This window comes from Tachyglossus aculeatus, chromosome 9 (assembly GCF_015852505.1).
Source record: "Tachyglossus aculeatus isolate mTacAcu1 chromosome 9, mTacAcu1.pri, whole genome shotgun sequence".
NCBI lineage: Eukaryota > Metazoa > Chordata > Mammalia > Monotremata > Tachyglossidae > Tachyglossus > Tachyglossus aculeatus.
The window spans coordinates 59,708,152-59,721,961 of NC_052074.1; the positions used below are offsets into that span (position 1 = coordinate 59,708,152).

Genomic DNA, 13,810 nt, shown 5'->3' on the forward strand with positions numbered 1-13,810 from the left:
TCACTCGATCAGTCGATCAATTGTATTTATGCGTTCATTCATTCAATCATGTTTATTGAGCGCTCACTGTGTGCAGAGCACTGTACTAAGCTCTTGGGAGAGTATGATATGACAATAAACAGATTCCTGCCCACAGCGAGCTTACAGTCTAGAGGGGGAGACAGATATTAACATAAATCTATAAATGACAGATATGTACATGAGTGCTGTGGGGCTGGGAAGGGAGATGAACAAAAGGAGCAAGTCAGGGCAACATAGAAGGGAGTGGGAGAAGAGGAAAGGAGGCCTTTGTCAAGGAAGCTCTCTTGAAAGAGATGTGCCCTCAATAAGGCTTTGAAGGGATTTATTGAGCAATTAGGGTGTGCAAAACATACATTTCTTAATCTCTCTGTGCCTTATTCTGTAAAATGGGGTTGATAATGCCAGCCTCTCCCTATCTCACCGGGATACTTCTGGAATCAACTGAGACAATTACAATGAAAGCTCTTCGGAAAAATAAAAGCTCTAAGGAAAGTCAGGGCATTATTATTAATGAGGAACAATTAATAATTATAATTAATAATGGTAATCACAATGATTGTGATCACTACTATGGTTATTGTCAATATTGTACCTCCAGCATGTGGCAAATACCTCCCCCGGATCTGGAGCTATATTTGAATAAATTCCTATGAACCGCTATGCATACTAATGACAAGGATTATGCAAATGAAATGTTCTGCTGCAATGTCTTCTTGTACTTGGGCTTCCATGCAGGATAATCGAATGTTCCAGGGAATTCCGGGTGCAGTCGCCCACTGTCTCGGCAGATAGATGGAAAGGTCCACTAAAGTTTAACTACTTCATTTCCCTGATTCAAGGAAGACCTGCAGCATCGTAATTCCAGGATGGAATGGCATCAATCCTATTTCTGGCAGAAAGGAGTCTTTTCAATTGTTTCACTTCAAATTGGACGGTCTGGTCATTCGGAATGGCCATTTTTTTCCAAGTTTGATCTCTGATTCTACCCATAAAGCATTTCTGTTGTTTACACCCCAGTAATTAGATGGGTAATTGTCCTTATTACCATTGTGACAAACAATTACTGTCCTGACAAAAAAGAGTAGTCACACCTAGCAGATCCTGGATGGGATTCTCAGCGGGAGAGAGAGTGTTTCATGGGGAGGCATCTCAACTGAGGAATCTCCCCTCCATCTTATTAAGATGTCACCCAAGTTTATTCATCTTCTGGAACTTCACTTTTAGATCTAGCTGTCAAATTGAGTCTTGCTGCCTTTTTTGGATCGTTTGTTTGGTGGGGGATTTGCTACAGTGCTATTTGCATTGAATTGTATGTTTAATAATTTCATATGTTTGCCTAGAGGCTGTCATGCATTTTGAACAAATCTTACAAATACACAAATAAAATTACCAAACAATAAGGTAATCATGCTGGAGAATAAGAAATTAGAATCTCTCAACAGGAACTCTCTGAGCCAAAGGAGGTCTAACACATTTGAAACATACTTTTGTGGCAACATCTGTCCCCTGTTAATTAGCTTCCCTCTTGAAGTCATCAAAGAACTCAAGATGAGAGCATTAGGGATGCAGTAATATGACAGAGAAGAATAAGAAATAACGAGGAAATAATGACCATAAAGGGAATCAATCAATTTTTCTGAACGAAGAAATCCTATTTGGGTAAATAAATATCTAATCCTTGGCATGAAATATTTCAAATGGGGCAGGGAAATTTACTGCCGTATCTTTTTTTGGTTTGTGATGTTTTGAAGGTTAATGGGCTGGTGACATGTTAGCTATTCCTTAGAAAGTTATTATTATTATTATTATGGCATTTATTAAGCACTTACTATGTGCAAAGCACTGTTCTAAGTGCTGGGGGAGGTTACAAGGTGATCAGGTTGTCCCAAGGGGTGGCTCACAGTCTTAATCCCTATTTTACAGATGAGGAAACTGAGGCCCAGAGAAGTTAAGTGACTTTCCCAAAGTCACACAGCTGACAAGTGGCAGAGCCGGGATTTGAACCCATGACCTCTGACTCCAAAGCCTGTGCTCTTTCCACTGAGCCACGCTGCTTGTTGTGGTTGAGAGGCTCTTTGGGAGATGTAGGGACACTTGGGCACCATTAAACTGTCTCTCTGAGCAATCACTTCCTGGGGAAAGAACACAGGATCAATAGTTAAGAGGTCTGGATTTTAATCCCTGCTCCACTGCTTGCCTCCAGTGTGACCTCAGAAATCAGGGGAGTGGGAATGGGCGTAACCTCCATCCTTTAAATCTCCTAAACTCCCCAGACAGGGAAGGACACTCTCTAGACTGTAAGCTAAGTGTAGGCAGTGAATTTGTCTGTTATATTGTGATATTGTACTCTCCCAAGCACTTAGTACAGTGCTCTGCAGACAGTTAGCACTCAATAAATACAATTGACTGACTGACCCATTAACCTTCATTACACCGACTACAATGGAAAGCTCTCCAAGTAGACTACAAACTCCTTGAGGACAGGTATTGTGTTTAGCAACACTGTTGTACTCTCCCAAGTTCTTAGTACAGTGCTTTGCGCACAGTGAACACCCAATAAATGCCACTGACTGGTTGACTGGTTAATTGTTCTGGTTCAAAAATGGTCAGAAGTCTGAGTTGCAAGACTTATGGTTTCAGGGAGAATTTGTTTGTATGCAGAGTGGCACAATCAATGATATTCCCTTCAGAATCAACTTATTTCGTGGTCTAAGCTTATATAGGGCTTTAAAAGAGAAATAAATACATCCTTCTGCAGTCAGTAGGAGTTCATCATATATGAGGAAAATGGGATTGGTCTCCATGTAATAAATACATCCTTCTGCAGCCAGTAGGAGTTTATCATATATGAGGCAAATGGGATTGGTCTCCATGTAACTATACCATAGAAAATGAAGAATAATTATTTGGCACGTTTGCTCGGTAAAATAAAATATTATCCAATTATATTTCAGATTATCTAATTTTATTTCAGGTTGGCACACAGAACTACCCCAAACAGAATATTAAATCTTACTGTCTGTCCTCATCATAAGCCATAAAAGTAAGAAAGCAGGTGAACTGAATCACAAGGATCCCTTCAATTAAAGACAGAGTGGGCATCCAAATTGTTCCATATTGGTTTATCTGGACATTTGGGGTGGACAGCACTGATTAAGCACTGCTACAATTCCATACTTGGAAAGGCCACCATGATATATGGGCATAGAGAGCTGAACAACCACAATTAGGAAGTCCTCTGGAATCTTCAGTGTACAAGAAGTGACAAAATTAAAATGCTCTTCTCTCCAGAGCTTGTGTATTGATTCTCAAGGTTAAATTTTAGCTACCAATCAATCAATCGTATTTATTGAGCGCTTACTGTGTGCAGAGCACTGTACTAAGCGCTTGGGAAGTACAAGTTGGCAACATATAGAGACAGTCCCTACCCAACAGTGGGCTACCAGATGGATTTTTAAATTCTCACCCACACAAGAGAATATGGACCTTGGGTTCAGTAAGTCAATCAAAGCAGAGCATCGTACTAAACAAATGGGAAAGGGCGACACAAAAGAGTTGGTACCCATAATCCCTGCTCTCAAGGAGCTTTGTGTTTCTTTTTTTAAAAAGTGGTATTTATGAAGCACGTCCTATGTGCCAGACACTGTACTAAGCACTGGGGTAGATACAAACTAATCTGACTGGACACAGTCCATATCCTCCGTGGGACTCAGCATCCTAATCCCCATTTTACAGATGACATAACCAAGGCCCAGAGATGTTAAGTGACTTGCCCAAGGTTACACAGCAGGCAAATGGCAGAGCCAGGATTGGAGCACAGGTCCTTCTGACTCACAGGCCTGTGCTCTAGGTAGTAGGGCACACTGCTGCTCCCTTTTCTCCTTCTACAGCCCAGCCCGCACCCTCCGCTCCTCTGCAGCTAACCTCCTCACTGTGCCTCGTTCTCGCCTGTCCCGCCGTCGACCCCCGGCCCACGTCCTACCTCTGGCCTGGAATGCCCTCCCTCCTCACATCCGCCAAACTAGCTCTCTTCCCCCCCTCAAAGCCCTAATAATAATAATAATAATAATGGCATTTATTAAGCGCTTACTATGTGCAAAGCACTGTTCTAAGCACTGGGGAAGTTACACGGTGATCAGGTTGTCCCACAGGGGGCTCACAGTCTTAATCCCCATTTTTACAGATGAGGTAACTGAGGCACAGAGAAGTTAAGTGACTTGCCCAAAGTCACAGAGTCGACAATTGGCAGAGGCAGGATTTGAACTCATGACCTCTGACTCCAAAGCCCGTGCTCTTTCCACTGAGCCACGAAAGCTCACCTCCTCCAGGAGGCCTTCCCAGACTGAGCCCACCCTTTCCTTTGCTCCTCCTACCCTCCCCAACACCCCCCTCCTGCTCTACCCCTTCGCCACCCCACAGCACCTGTGTATATTTGTACATATTTATGTACAAATTTATTATTCTATTTATTTTATTAATGATGATTAATAATTCTGTTTATCTATTTTGATGCCTGTCTATTTGTTTTGCTTTGTTGTCTTTCTCCCCCGTCTAAACTGTGAGCCCATTGTTGGGTAGGGATTGTCTCTGTTACCGAATTGAATTTTCCAAGCACGTAGTACAGTGCTCTGCACACGGTAAGTGCTCAATAAATGTGCCTGAATGAATGAATGAGTGAATGCATGCTCAAAATGTTGTTAAAGAAGTCTGCCATGTGGAAGAAAATAAATAACTTAGAGTTTTGTAGAGCCTGATTTTAATTTTTAAAAAATGACAGCACCTCAGCTGAGTTCTTAACATTTCTTTGTGGAAAGTGGGGTAGTTGGACCTTTCTGGTAGTCATATATTTGGAACCTGAGGTAAGACTAGAAAATGGTACTTATGATTCAATCTGATGATCTGCTTAGTAGACAGCTGTCAGGTTCCTATACCTACCTTCCTTTTACTGCTTGAAGCAGCTGTCTTCTAAGGATCAGACACCAACCACCCCTTAGAGGTTCTGATTGATCTTTTGTTTTTATTAGTGCCATTTGTTAAAGCACTTACTATGTGACAGGCACTGTACTAAGCGGGGGGGGGGGGGGGGGGGGGGGGGGGGGAGGGGGGGGGGGAGATGAGCTAGTCAGGTTGGACACATTCCCTGTCCCACTTGGGGTTCACAGGCTTAATCCCCATTTTCCAGAAGAGGTAACTGAGGCCCAGAGAAGTGAAGTGACTTGTCTGAGGTCACACAGCGGACAAGTGGTGGGGGTGGGATTAGAACCCAGGTCCTTTTGAGTCCCAGGCCCATGCTCTATTAGACTCTCCCCCTTCTAGACTGTGAGCCCACTGTTGGGTAGGGACCGTCTCTATATGTTGCCAACTTGTACTTCCCAAGCGCTTAGTACAGTGCTCTGCACACAGTAAGTGCTCAATAAACATGATTGAATGAATGAATATTAGGTCATGCTGCTTCCCTGGGTGGGCAAAGCTCGTTGGCTTTGGACTGGATCGTTCACCCCAAGGAACAGGGTGGTCTTTGACCATCTGGATTTAACCAGTCTTTTGTCTGTCCCCCTTTCTCCTGATCTGATTAGTCCTTAGCTGTTTTTTTCTGCTAGGGAGTCTCCAAATCCAGGAATGGGCTTAGAAGAGACACAGTTGGGCTAGCAACAAGTCCCCTGGGACAACTCTGAAACCCAACCTGAAGGGAATCTCCAAATATAGGGTTGTCTAATCAATCAAACTCCTTCAGAGAGTACAATACAACAGAGTTGGTAGAGTCTATCCAATGTGCGGAGGTCCTGTTCACTGCCTAGGGTGAAGTGTCCTCTCTCTTTGGACCATTTCATTAGAAGTCAGTGTCACTTTTGTCAGTGCTACAAGTATTCTTTTGATTTGGTTTTGCTCCTGGATGAGACGGGCAAAAAGCGATCTGCCCAAACTCCTTTCTGAAAAACTGAACAGAATAAGCAGTTCACACGGACCTTCTAATTAACACGGCCTCTGGAAGCAATCACTTTATCTCCTCAACTGTCAAGCTGATCGGACCTTTGTTTCCACCCATAGAGAGTGTGAAGTTCATCACAGCAGTGAGGCTGAACTAGAGCCGATAAAATGTATTCCACAACCTTTTAAGGCCTTCCCTTGTGGCAAGAGGTTTTAAAATTGTTTTTCCTCTCACAACCGTCTCGATGGAGTAATTAATTTATCAGAACAGTTGACTGCTTGGGACAGGATTTCACACAGGCAAATTCCTAATTCATTTTGGGAGTGCCGATGAACTAGGAATAAAATGGAGTTTGTGGACTGCATTCATTCATTTCCGAAGAAGGCTAAGAAAGATATTTAGGAGTATCTGGACTTCACTAGTCATTCTTTCCAAGCGTGATTTATCTAGATTAAAAATTAAGCTAAAAACAAAATTAAAACCTTATAAGAACGAAATTAGAGAAGAAAGGAAACGTTCTTAATACCTACAGGAAAAGAGCCCCAGTCTTTCTCATAACATTATTGTTTAGCCCACACACAGCACTGAGAGCACAATGGAAACTGTGAGCATGAGGCATAGAGGATAATCTGCTCAAGGAGGGTGCTCTTAGCCATGGGTGAATTTCAATCTATTTTCCTCCCAATTTCAGCAACAAATGACAGTGCAGTTGTTATTAGGGGGTACCCTTTAAGGGTTTTACCAGATTTCATCAAATTTTTACCCCTAAAATCTTTTTAATGGTATTTGTCAAAGACCATTCAAATTGCTGGGGTAGGTACAAATTAATTAGGTCAGACACAGTCCCTGGCTACAAGCAAATCAGGTTGGATACAGTCCCTGTCCCACATGGGGCTCAGTTTCAATCCCCATTTTACAGATGAGGTAACTGAGGCACAGAGAAGTGAAGTGACGTGCCCAAGTTTACACAGCAGGCAAGTGGCTGAGCTGGGATTAGATCATTTTAAAATCTATTTATAAGCATTTTAAAAAAATAAGAATTCACTTTTTTGACCTTCAGTTAAGAGGCTGGAGCTTCTTTGTGTATTGGATACCTATGATATATTATTTTTTCCTTATCATGTGGATATGCTATCATTTTCATTGTTCCAAGAGCCCACATGGCAAAACCATCATTTGAATATTGACCCGCATTCAGAATTGTCTGGGGAAAAAAACCACACACATAAGCACTTAGTATAGTGCCCTGCACACGGTAAGTGCTCAATAAATACGATGGAGTTAATTAATTAATTAATTAATTAAAATGGTGGTCAAATTTGGCTTTTGGTGTTCCGATTAAAAAAACAAAACGAAAGGGGAAAGGAAGTTAAAAAGAGTTGTTTGTCGTCTTACCACTAATATGAGCCTCAAAGGTTGCGGCACTACCCTCCAGTGCCACAACACTTTGTAACGGCTGTGTGAACGTCGGTGCTTGGGTTGCCATTTTTTTAGGCACTCTGGAAGGGAGAGAAAGAAAAAAAAAATTAGATTCACCAACCTAAGCTGTCACTCTTCATCAGTGAATTGATTTTCAACATTTAACACCGGAAATACATGTGCCTCTGGAAGGATTATTTTTTAATGGTATTTGTTTAGGGCTTACTATGTGTCAAGCACACTCCCTGTCCCACTTGGGGATCACAGTCTCAGATGAGGGAGTTGGATTTAAATCCCTGTTTTAGAGATGAGGTGACTGAGGCGTGGAGGAGTTAAGTGACTCGTCCAAGGTCACAACAGCGAGCAGTTGGCAGAGCTGGGATTAGAACTCAGGTCCTCTGAGTCCCAGGCCTATGTTCTTTCCGCTAGGCCACACTGCTTCTCTGTTGCTGATTTTCCTCCTCTGTCATGCTTGTTTCTGGAGATGGGATGAAATATGACCCATAACTCCATTCCCTCTAGTTGCCCATCTTTGACCACTGGGACTTGTGCTGGCCTGCAGCCTAGTTGGAAAAATCTTACTCATAGGGAGGGAAGGAGATAGGTTGAAAGAGGAGAGGCAGAAGTAGGAGGAATGCGTGCCCATTGTAGAAGTGGAGAAATTCCTGAAGAGAAGAAATGGTTGGCAATGCAGTGGGTTTTAGTGAAAGAGGAAAATAGGAAATGGAATGAGATGGGAGTTTAGGGTAAAGAAAGATTACCAAGGGTCTCTCGATGAGACTTGAAAATTGAATCAATTTTTTCCTCTAGTCTTTTTTTTATTCACTCCAAAGACATTTCATTTTGTCATAATTTTTAAATTGCCAATGATTTCTCTAGGAAGACCAAAGTTATCTTGGGCTACTGCAGCCTCCCTACTATATATTTGGGATTCTCCTTAAATAAAAAAAAAAAGGCTCACCAAAACTAGAATGGAAAGATCTGCCATAATTTTGCCTGAAGAGAAATGGGGTGAATTTGGTTTTAACTCAAGCAGACATGGAACTTGCCAAAATGTGGAATCTTTTAGAAAGATACCAGGAGGAATGAGGGAACAGGAGTTTTGGAAGAGCTAAAGAAAGACAGTTACTGACATGTCTTTTACAACTAAGAGCAGGTGTGAAGGGTTTGCTCTCTGTGGCTATATTAAACTTTTACTTACCTAACACAAAATGCTTCACATAGGACAGATTTGCAAAGCAAAGTCATCTGTCTATCAAATCTGATAAAATATAGTAATCATTCTAAAATTAAAATTACCATGTGCTTTAATTTACTACTCTTAATAAAAGTCTGGGTTTCCAAAAGTAGGAAATTAAACACATTTTTATGAAATGATAGACATCATTGTAATTACTTTCCTCTTTTTCTGGCATGAATATTATGATTTTCCTAGAATAATATCTCAAAACATGTATTTCTCTCTAGAGTATTTCATGATAATTTGTTTGAGGAACACGTTGTAACAATATATTACTTTTATGATTATTGTGACTATTTGTCTAGAATGAAGTAATCTGAATACTCTTTTTCTGTTTTCGTATAAATTGTGCTTTTTATAGGCGCTCATGTTTACAGAGTATGCTGAATATTGCTTTAAAATACATACATTCCACTTGAGTTAATTTAGAGAATATGGTAGTTCTGATAAATACTTAGAAACTGTGATCACAAAGCATATTTGTTTTCTTTCAAATCTTTAATAACTCTCCAATCGTGTATTCACATTTATTGTTGAATGATTTTCCAGATTAATTGAAAGTCAAATATGATTTATGAATATGCTCAGGGATTAAATGAAAACCTATAGATTTGTTCCTAAATGAATTGCATTTAACTAGGCCTAATTGATCTTTTATTCACTATAAAGTTTAGTAACATATTGTGAAGGCACATTTTGTTGATTAGAAAGTTGTTCTTCTAAGGTCTCTGTGTAATAAAGGTTAAAAGGTATTCAGCTAAATGTCACACTCCAAAAATAACCAACCTAGGCCTGATTGACAGTAGACAAGTGTTCTGTTGCTGCCGGGCAATTGATATCCCACCATTGGATTTCCTTAAAAAGTCATCAGGGCTTAGCTGATACCACATGTCTTTTATCAGAGCTATTCTTGGTGTGTCTCAGTTTATCACAAGTAATGTAACCTTGAACAATCCAACACGCAGTAAGGAGTATGGAACTGAAGCAAATGTTTTCTTACCCAACATTTCAGTTGTCAAATTCAAAACTAGGTCTATTTGAAGAGCGAGGTTTCCTAGTTGGTCTCATTATAGCTGACAATCACAAGCAAGAGACCAATTTGATACAGAGTTTTAAAGTGTCACAAAGTGTCAATTCAGCAGACCAGTCATATACATAAACGTATCTCTCTGCTGTTAAACACATATAAACATATACACAGCATTACACAGAGGACCGATCATACTGATTTACACGGAATAGAAAGATTTCATTAAGAATAAGAAATCCACGCACAAAAACACGGTGAAAATCGAAACATGTGTACTAACCTGATTGCTCAGGAGTGCCTAAAAGAGTTGGGCTAAGCCCAGCGTTCCTTCGGAAACGACGTCCTTATCCACAGGTTGATGTTTAGACAATCCCAGACATGAATCGGTGAGCCTCTAAACCTAAAAAAACAAAACTACACTGTTGGAAACAGTGTAGTTTTGTTTTTCTATGCAATCCCTACACCCGAGGCGAGGCTGGGAATGCACAACTGCTCAGAAGCGCTCACATGGTTGTTTTACTTTATATACCCCAGCTCCAAAGGCAGACCCACATCACGGTGGCAGGGCCTCTTCTGATTGGTTCACAAAAGAAAGCACCATGGGAATGGGGGAGCTGCTTCATGCAGGGGCAGACCACCTGTTCTTCTGATTGGCAAGGCTAAATTTGGCACCCCGAAAGGGATCGAACCCAAGAAATATCCTCTATTGTCAGAATAGCTCTTTGGGTTTAGGGTACCGATTTGCTACCGCTAATGTCTTAAAACTCAGCTTTGGGCAAAAGAAATGATAAGAAAGGAATTTGTTTGATAACCCTCGTGATGACCAAATAGCCAACAGCTCTGTCACTGTCAGTCAAAGACTATTTGCCCTTCCCTTCCCCCATAAAACACACCAAATGCATCTGTCAATCATAACAGCAAATAAGGGGACTGACTACCTGCAATATGGCACTATCGTTTTAGTGGAATCTATTGTATTCCTGTAAAAAGAAGGGGCACTGGTCATTTGTGTAGGCTCGGGCTTTTGGAGAGAGCCGAAATTTGACTGACGGTCTATTAGCTTTTTATAGGATTTGGCCAAAATCAATGCTGAATGAGAGGACAAGAACTTTGAGTTGATTTAGTCTGGAATAATATTCAAATCCATTCTTTAGCAAACACCTAAGTACAGTTTTTAAATTATTCACCAATTCTTTTCAGCCCCATGAATGCTGTTTTAGTAATCGCTAAAATACGCTGCAGCTCAGAGGAAAAATGAGAAAATCTAGAGCTGAATTAATTTCCCTTCCAGGCATTTCCAAACTGTACCACATGATCAACTGATAAGCTTCACAATACCCTGCAAATTGGCGACTACTTTCTCTCTCTCAATGGGAAGAGTGTTTCTTTTGTATAAATCTTACTTTTTCAAGTATGAGTGACATGCTCTTTTGTCTCAATTAAAAATTTGACTGTGGCTGAAGAATATAGCCGTGCACAATACAATTCCTCTTTTTGAGTACCTTTTTTGATTGTGAATTAAAACAGTTTGCCCGATTTGGAATGTGTTGCACTTCACCACATGCTTTGGGCAGCTACAAATAGCAGAAGACTCAGTTGATTTGGTTTGAACATGTCTTTGTCTACCAAACCCAGAGGATCCATTTTGGTGCTATAATCATTTTTAGAATACTGCTCTTAGGAGTAGTAATGGCACTTAATGAATGCCTCCAAATAACGTGTTCCTTTTTTCTTCCCGTCATGCAGGATTTAAACCGCTCCCTCTTAATAAAGCTCCTAGCTTGTGAAGAAACATACCAATATGACGATTTGACAGTGCTGGAATAAGGAAATACAAAATTGAAGATCAAGGAGAAGGTTTTTGTATTTGTTTTATAGAACAGCTCTCAGTTTGAAAACCTTGAATGCAAATGGATATTTTTCAAAATGAAAGAAATTAATGCCAACAGAACATTGACCGTGAATGCTGATTCTAACACAGGCATCATACTGTAGTGGATTCTTGAACGGTTTTATCAGTGCCTCCTGGAAGCCATGCTTCCTGTCAAAAGTCAGGAAAGGATTATGCCCAGTGAGTTAAGTTTTCTCAGGAAGCCAGGCCTCTGGTAACAATGCTGTTGATCTGGTGGAAAGGACACAACTCTGGAAATCAGGAAAACTGGATTCTGGTCCACTTTCGGGAGCTACGCCATCATTAGTGAAGATTTCTAACCCAAGAACCATTCTGAAAATTCTGCAGGGGATAGGCCCAGAAGAGGTCAACACAAGTGAGCAAACTGCAACATTTACCAACTTTTTGTTGTTCCAGCATAGCACTGAAACTGTGTTAAATGGGTCGTGCACATAAAGCAATCCTTACATGCCTGACGCATGTGTTGCAGCCCTGCCTGCCAATCTGTTCACTGCACTTCTTGCTCCAGCAGGCCATGACTGGCAGAAACAAAAGCCTCTGAGTTGAATCGGGCCGATCCCTAACAGCATGTCCTAGTGGAAAGAGCATGGGTCTGGGAAACAGAGGATCTGGGTTCGAATCCCCTCCTGCCACCCGTCGGCTGTGTGACCTTGAGCAAGTCATTTAACTCCTCGGGGTCTCGATTTCCTCATCTGTAAAATGGGAATTAAATCTAATTTAGACCGTGAGCCCCATGTGGACAGGGACTTTATCCAACCTGATTATCTCGTATCTAAACCAGTGCTTGGCACCTGGTAAGCGCTTAACAAATACCACAATTAATCAATCTCTTGTCCAGGTTTACAGTCCTGAAGTCTTGCAAATGAGGCTTGATGGGAGATTCCATCATTATGTCCAGTGAGGTCCTGGAATGTAGCTGTTGGAACTCTACGGATGTGATTGGAATAGGGGTGAGTTTAAACTCCTTCCTCTTTCCCCTCTTTACTCTCCCTCCCACCCTCCCTTCCTTCTTCCTTTCTTCCTCGCTCCCTCCTTCCCTCCCTTCCTCCCATCCTCTCCCGTTTAACAGCTCTGAAGGCTGATCCTTCAGTTAGCTGTTCAATTTGAGAGCTAAAGGATAAATGGCACAGTTAAAAAGCATCTCATATCATGTCTTTCAACCTGGTTAAAGATAACAAATGGGGGCAGCCAGTCTGATTTCCATCCTTTAGCTTGTACTCCTCACACGCCATCCGTTTTCATCGCTGACACAACAGGGTTGTAGAACGAGTGACAAGAACGGGAATGCAGAGACAATGACAACTCAAGGAGCGTAGAAGAGGAGAAAAGAATGACAACCTTGAGTCTTCATCCTTGAGGGAGCAGAAGGAAGGCTATTCAGGATGTAAGCGATGGCTTATCAATGGCATTAAAAAAAAAATTGAGCAGAATTTTGTTTGCTTCGAACGGTCTTATAAGCCACAAACTACATTAAAAAATAAGTCAGAGGTAAGCAACGGAAACACTTCCACTCCCCAAAGATGCAGTGCACTTTATTATAAAGAATCAACCCCAAAACCACAATGGACAGCATTTTAAAGAGATATTTATCTGGACTGAGACTGATGTCCTTCCGGGGACTTCATGGAGAAAAACCACAGCAAGCAATCAGTCAAGTGCAGGAGAACCAGTGAAGCTGAATATCTTCTATTACAACTTGTCTTGTGAATGAGTCTACCGCTATGTCTTCCGGAGAGCAGAAGCCTGCCTCACACTGATAAAATCCTTCAGGTTGTAAAGCTGATCATCAGTTCTCTGTACGTGGTCCTCTTTTCACCTGAGTAATCAAACACACAACGTCAGAAAATCGGAAGAGAGCTGGATCTCCTTAAGTGGAGGCTTTGGGAGTTAGGGACCCTGAGTTGCTGATCTAAAATCAGCTAAATATGGCAACTGCTAATACAGGCAGCATCGTGGCCTCCAAGTCCAAAGACCTGGGTTCTAATCCCAGCTCCACTCACTTGTTTGCCACATGATTTTAAGCAAGTCACTTCACTTCTCCGTGCTTCGGAGAATTAAATCCTTCTCCCTCTGACTTAAGCTGTGAGCCTCACGTGGGACATGGACTTTGTCCAACCTATTATGTCCCACATGGGGCTCACAGTCTTAATCCCCATTTTACAGATGAGGTAACTGAGGCACAGAGAAATTAAGTGACTTGGCCAAGGTCACACAGCAGAGAAGTGGTAGAGTCGGACTCCCGGGCCCTAGCTCAATCCA

At 41.5% G+C, this 13,810-nt stretch overlaps 2 protein-coding genes across 2 annotated transcripts in view; both read right to left on the reverse strand.

Annotated features, from left to right (window-relative positions):
• TTN (titin) overlaps positions 1-7,436 on the reverse strand; it is a 326,517-nt gene extending 319,081 nt beyond the window's left edge. Inside the window, exon 1 of the mRNA XM_038751738.1 lies at positions 7,346-7,436. Within this exon, the coding sequence (XP_038607666.1) occupies positions 7,346-7,436 (91 nt within the window). The remainder of the gene's footprint in view (positions 1-7,345) is intronic.
• A 5,626-nt stretch (positions 7,437-13,062) lies between these two features.
• CCDC141 (coiled-coil domain containing 141) overlaps positions 13,063-13,810 on the reverse strand; it is a 145,871-nt gene continuing 145,123 nt past the window's right edge. Inside the window, exon 27 of the mRNA XM_038751341.1 lies at positions 13,063-13,367. Coding sequence (XP_038607269.1) covers positions 13,318-13,367 — 50 coding nt within the window. The 3' untranslated portion in view covers positions 13,063-13,317. The remainder of the gene's footprint in view (positions 13,368-13,810) is intronic.